Source organism: Dendrobates tinctorius, unplaced genomic scaffold, assembly GCF_039654945.1.
Source record: "Dendrobates tinctorius isolate UK_male_01 unplaced genomic scaffold, ASM3965494v1 ptg000169l, whole genome shotgun sequence".
NCBI lineage: Eukaryota > Metazoa > Chordata > Amphibia > Anura > Dendrobatidae > Dendrobates > Dendrobates tinctorius.
This window is the reverse complement of record NW_027361836.1, coordinates 1,929,355-1,935,871: the sequence shown is the minus strand read 5'-3', so window position 1 is coordinate 1,935,871 and position 6,517 is coordinate 1,929,355. Positions and strand designations below refer to the sequence as shown.

Here is a 6,517-nt window from a genome sequence, read left to right as displayed (position 1 = left end):
TTCCGGACGCAGCCTAGCTTCGGCTAATGCCGCAGCCTCAATTTATCGTGACGGGGGGGGGGGGCGAAAACTCTAAATGGCGCTACTTACTGGCACGGGCTTCTCCACCCGCTCTGCAGCCACGCTCAGCTAGATATGGCCGGTGGCATCTGACAGCTAAGGTCTCCAGCCCCGGATCTTCGCCGCAGGAGCCCTCCCAGGCCCTCTCCTCACTGACGATCCTCTTCAGCTTCCCAGCTCAGGTATGTGAGGGGGCCTTGACAAAATAGGACGGTGCCGGTACTCTAGCTCCATCTAACCCCTTCAGGGGGTGAGGAGAGGGACCGTCCGCCGCCTTGTAGCACCGCAGTCTAACATTGGTGGAGGAGTGGGGGCCGCACGGACTAGTCTTGTGCCTCTGTACAGCCCATGGTTTCAATACCTAGGGGTGGTCAGGGCTAAGTCCGGCATTGTGTCCCACGTCGCGGGAGAGGATACGTGGAGGGACACTCGCACGTGCTCGCCCGTTGTTGGTTTGGGGAAATCGGACCCTTTCAATAGGATCCGTTGCCCCTGTCTCATCTTCATAGACGGTAAAAATAAAATAAAGGTCTGGGGAAAACGGCCCAGATATGTCCCACGGTGCGGGAGAGGATACGTGGAGACGATACTCAACACGTGCTCGCCCGTTGATGGTTTGGGGAGATCGGACCCTTTCAATAGGGTCCGTCGCCCCTGTCTCCTCTTCATGGGATAAAGAAGAAAAAAAAAAAGTCTGGAGCAAAACCAGACGTGTGTGCCTCCATGGACACTAAGCAAAAAACTGAGTTCCGCCCGCAATAGTGGAGAGGGTGTATACGACAGAGGAGGAGCCAACCTCTTTTTTTTTCACTTCGTGTCAGCCTCCTAGCAGCAGAAGAATACACCCACAGTATTTGTGTCCCCCAATGAGGCGAAGGAGAAAGTTCTGTTCTGTGTGGGTCCCAGTTATGGGACACCCAATCAATCAGCAAATTATCACCTACAGAACAGCCACAAACATACGGCCAATGTAAATAAGAATGATGCTCAGTGTAAAGAACAAGAAATTCTAGAAGTGATGAAATGGTCAACACAAGGCTTTGATCTCAACTTCATCAAGCATGTCTTGGATTACATGAAGAAAGAAGGCATCAGGATTTGTACCCAACACCTCTGGTGCACAAGGCGGCAGCTCTTCCCTTTGAGCTATTTCAGCACGTTGGACAGTTCCTTGCTAACCCAGATACTAGTACCTGTGTAATTCCCAATTGGTTCCACCTTCCAAATCTCCAGATTGAGCAGCCTACTTAAAACTGGCATTGCACTTCCTTCCTTCAAGATTATGGCGCTCCCAACCTTTAGTCAAGCTCTCCATTAACCTGCTGCTTCATCCAAGACTATACTGCTGCTACTGTATACAGACCTCTAGCTATTCCGGACTATGCTGCCTGCCAGTGCAGCCCCTATTGGTTGCTATACCACTACTACATCCCAGGTCAATCCATAACAGAAGGATTGGAGGAAGCCTACATCCACAGGAGATCTGTGGTTAGCTCTTCAAGACGTTTGGTACAACCTCCTTGCCGAGTCTTCAAAAACTGTGCAGGCAAAAGGTGGTCACATAAAATATTGGTCCGATTTAGATTTCTCTCTTGTTCATTCACTTTACAGTTCGTTATTTGATAAAAATAAGCTATTAAACCACTTTATTTTGGAAAGCATCCTTACTTTGCAGCCATGTTTCCTGCCTAAAACTTTTGCATAGTACTGTACATTGCCAACAATGTTTGGTACAACAGGTGCCAGAGACTTCTATGATGAATTTACTGAAATCAATTTGTTATTTTAACTTATGGTTTTGACAGAGAAATTAACATACATGTGGCAACTACAGCAATAAAAATAAATGAAAAAAGGAGCAGCCTGTTCTTCTGTATTCCACCAAGATAGAACACGGCTGAAGCACGTTTTTTTTTTTTTAACCCCTCCATCAGGCATAACACACACATCCACCTAATTGTACAATTGTGCAAAACTTCAGCATGGGTCTCCTACCCCTCCACAATAAGGCAGACCCATAATTCGGGACAGCTAGGAGACAGCTTTTGCATGGGCTGACATTTTGTTTGCCACCCAACGTTGCAGTAGACATAAGAGACAGTATTAGCATACACGATGGCAAGATGACAAAGTTCATCCCGTAGCAAACCAAGTTCTATTTACCTTTCGCAGAGAGTCTTGCTGAAGAATATTTAATTCGATGCAGATGAGCAGCTTCTGTGTAGCGGCAGATAAAAACAATTACCATCGATCCTCACTAAATGATGGAATAAGCCTAATATTCTTCAATTATGTATTGGTCAGGTTATATTTATTCTAAGCCCCATGAAGTAGTCTAATGTTACACAAGGGCATACTTACTGGGGTTCGTACTGAGAAGGTTTTTTGTCTGTCTGGCGGCAGGCTTAGGCAGGGTGGTCTCCGATAATGCTAGGCTTGCTGCGGCATGTTGTGCCTTCTTAATACTAGTGCTCTCAGCGTCCCACGATTGATCGCCCAGTGTCAGCTGAACTGTAAATAACTAGGAAAATAAAGAAAAAAAAAAAAAAAACTTTAAAAAGTGTAAAAAACCACACTGAGCACAAATAAATTGCATAAGGTAAAAGTAATCTGAAATAGGTAAATTAGTAACTCGGTGACTGCCATTTTATAAGAAAGTCAATGGGTCGGGGATGGGGGTCTGGAGAACAAGACAACATCAATCGTAAGGTCAAAAGAACAGCGATACCGCCTGGATAAATTTCTTTGAAAAGCTGCAAAATTTTTGCACAACCCAGAGGTGCGGAAAAACTTAGCACCTTTTAGCATTTTCATGACCGCGTTTCCATGCTCTGCTAAAATGGTCAGAGCTGAAGCAGGACAGGAGCGAGACGCCACAGCTGTTCCTAATTCAGGACGAGTTACCGCGTTCCTTAGGCCAAAAATGTTTTTCCAGTCCCTGATTGGAATAATAGTTGTCATAACTGTAGAAAGATACACAGACCACACATCCAAAAATCACACAACAGATCAATGTAAAATTTTTGGATGAGAGATCCATATTATTTTCTAGTTATGGAGTGTTGCACGGTCTCCTCCTTTTTGTTTACTCCTCCCATTTGACCCAGACATTTTTAATTTGCATAATGCACAAGACAGGCGCCACATTTTTTGTTCTCCGCTCAGTCAGAGAACATGTGGAAGGCGAGGGGGTTTTTTTTGTTCTTTTTATTTGGTGTTTGTTCTGTGTGGCGACTATTGCTGCTGTGCCTGTGGAATGGTGTCTCCTGAAGCCAGGGGAACTTTGCATGCAGCAAGGCAAATGTGGGGCACTCAGTCACTCCTCATGCTGATGCGCTGTGCATTTGGTGGTGATCGACATATTGCTCCGCATCTTTTAGGTAAGGGACCCACTGAGAGATTTACCATGGCATGGCAGTGAGCTTCATACAATCTGACCAGGTTTACTAAAACTATCATGATTCCACCCGCGCCTATTGCGGGCACATGTCAGCTGTTCAATATAGCTGATACGTCCCGGCTTTGATGCGTGCTCACTGCCGGAGCCCACATCAAAGCGGGTGTACTGCCATTGAACGTACTATCCCATCCAATGGCAGTAAGGGGTTAATGAATCAGGACTGAGGAGCATGTCACTCAAATACGTTCTCCCCATCAAGACAGCCAGTTTTCATTTTAGAGCCCTGTATCATGCAGCGAAAGTCGACAAAGCCCTAGACTGGGTGGCATGGTGGCTCAGTGGTTAGCACTGCAGCTTTGCGGAACTGGGGTCCTGGGTTCAAAACCCACCAAGGACAAAATCTGCAAGGACTTTGTATGTTTTCCCAGTGTTTGTGTGAGTTTCCTACCGCTCTCCAAAGACATCCTGATAGGGAAATTACATTGTCAACCCTAATGAGGACAGTAATGATAATGCATGTAAAGTGCTGCAGAATACGATGGCGCTATATAAGCAAAGCATAATAAATAATAGCCTAAACAATAAAAAGGGAAGAAGTTGGAATTTTTACAAAGTTTTGAAAATAGTCATATCTACTGCAGTCCACAACGACTACAGATCACTAATAAAATATTGGACAGCCCCAGACTAGTGATTGTAGTCAATATAAAAGTTTGTTAAAAGTGTGAAGTAACCTAAATCCCCCACTACTTGGAGGTTCAGGCCCGACTTGCTAGAAGGTGGGCTCTTGGTTACTCCTGCACACTTTTGGACAAGTACTTAAATTATAGAAAAATCACCAGTCTTAAGCTGTCCATTATTTTACTAAATAACAAGGACCGCACAAGCCTGGTGATAGGAACTGTCCAATTTAGTTTTTAGGAATTTAAGCAAATTAAGTCACTGTACCTTGCAATGCGCTGGTCCTCTTTCATCCAGAAGTTTATATTGTGGCTGAATCCTATTAAAGCGGGCTAACTCATTCACCAAACACATAGGCGTTTTCTCTTTGGGGTTTGTCATGTTTTCATGGAGAGGCACTGAATAGAGACAAAAAGTTTAGTTATGGTGGGATCTTATCAAACAGGAGTCATTTTGATTGCTATTACAGACACAGATATATAAATATAAAATATTATAAATATAAAAAGGTACCTACATTAACAATTTCTATAGAAATTATTTAATTTAAGTAAAAAAAAAAAAAAAAGTCTACTGGGCAGCTGAAACTTCCACCAGTTCAGAGATGGGCCAAGAAGTAGAAGTGGTGAAGCAGGAGGTTTTCCCAATTTCACATTTGATGCACAGGAGCAGCCACTGGTGACTGGTATCTGATAGGACTAAATCATTATCACTACAAAAAAAAAATCAGAGTTTAAATTTCATGACAAAAGTTCTAAAAGCCTTTATAAAAGAACCAATAATTTTCTATGCTCTCAGATTTCCTAAAGGTCTGTATATATACGGAATAACTCCTCAAATCCCAGCAGAGCCAGCAAGTCTCTCGTAAAGGAGGTTGGCAGCATCCACTTAGGGAAGTTTGCTCCATGGCTACACACAGCCGCAAGCGCCTTAATCTCCACCCCAATGACTGACAGCTGGCGCACAATTTTGTGTCACTTGGCACCCAATATGTATATAGTGGCCCTTCAGGTTACAGAAGTAATTGGCCTCTGGACACCAACTGTAAACTGGACTTATTCTAACTTGACACACACAGGTCTATGGAAAACTAGTTTGAAATACCTTGAAATGTCACCCATCATGAAGATTAAAGCACAGCATGAAATGACGTTCAAAACAAGTCCCACCGCTCCATGCTTCATGGCGTTGCCAATCATTTAACGAGAACCTGTCAGCAGGTTTTTGCTATATTAGTGCTGTAATACTGACTAAAATGATACCTGTGGTGAAGATATTAGTTTTGTGGTTCCTGTGAAATGAGCGTTTAACGTTTTTCTGTAATCATGTCTTCATGCAGCAGGATGCGGATATGGGGTGGCACTATGGACAGTCTCTTTTCTTGTTGCTCCGGCACCACCACCTTCTTCCTCCTGTGTCAATGACATGTCACTTATCCATCAGTGTCCGGACTTCTATTTTAAATATCGCACTTGTGCAGTATATTACTTTGTCTCCAAAAAAACATTAGGTCTCACAAAATAGCACTGACAACAGCGCATGCACAGTCTCATCTAAAACTCTATATTAATTCTCAATCTGTACATGCGAAGCCCACCATGCCCAGAGGACCAGCGCAGAAGAGGAGACAGTAAACATCACGCTGGTTCTCTGGGCATGGTGGGCAGTGCATGCATTAGTATAGCCTTTTAGATGAGACTGTGCATGTGCTATTGGTGCCACCATTGTGTGGGAGACCTAATGTTTTCGGAAGACAAAATAAAGTACAATATTTAAAATAGATGGCAGCATGTCACAGACAGATCAGTGACAGATCATTCAAACAGGAGGAAGACAGAGGGGCCAGAGCATCAAAGAAAAAAAAAAAAAAAAAAGACTGCCAATTGTGCCACCCTATAGCCGCATCTTGATGCATGAAGACATGATTACAGCAAAATGTTAAACACTCATTACACAAACACCACCAATCGGATTTCTTCACCGCAGGTATCATTTTAATCAGTCCAACAGCACTAATATAGGCCAGAAAAAACCTGCTGTGCTGACAGATTCTCTTTAAATACACCTTCTCATTTGCCTGTTTTCCATCAACTACCCCCCCCCCCTTCTTTGATTGACAGCTCTGGATTCATAGAGCCAGAGAAGGGTGGATATATAGGGAAAACAAGCAGATGGGAAGGAGTATACAAAATGATTGTCCACGCTGTGAAGGACCGAGCACATGCTTGGTTTGAACAGTCATTCTGTGCTGACAGAGTCCCTTTAAAGAACATTAAGCCAAATGACCAGATCAAGTAAATCTAGCACTTACACTTCTAAAGGTACTGTCACACTAAGCGATATCGCTAGCAATATCGCTATAACTTGTGACGTTAT

At 43.6% G+C, this 6,517-nt stretch overlaps 1 protein-coding gene across 4 annotated transcripts in view; it reads right to left on the bottom strand.

Annotated features, from left to right (window-relative positions):
* Positions 1–2,181: 2,181 nt before the first annotated feature.
* Positions 2,182–6,517, bottom strand: part of LOC141053730 (double-stranded RNA-binding protein Staufen homolog 2-like) — a 32,597-nt gene continuing 28,261 nt past the window's right edge. For all 4 annotated transcript variants that reach the window (XM_073550785.1, XM_073550782.1, XM_073550783.1 and 1 more), the window contains 3 exons: positions 4,409–4,539; positions 2,422–2,581; positions 2,182–2,277 (listed from right to left, as the gene is read on the bottom strand). In XM_073550785.1, the coding sequence (XP_073406886.1) occupies positions 2,216–2,277; positions 2,422–2,581; positions 4,409–4,539 (353 nt within the window). In that variant the 3' untranslated portion in view covers positions 2,182–2,215. The remainder of the gene's footprint in view (positions 2,278–2,421; positions 2,582–4,408; positions 4,540–6,517) is intronic.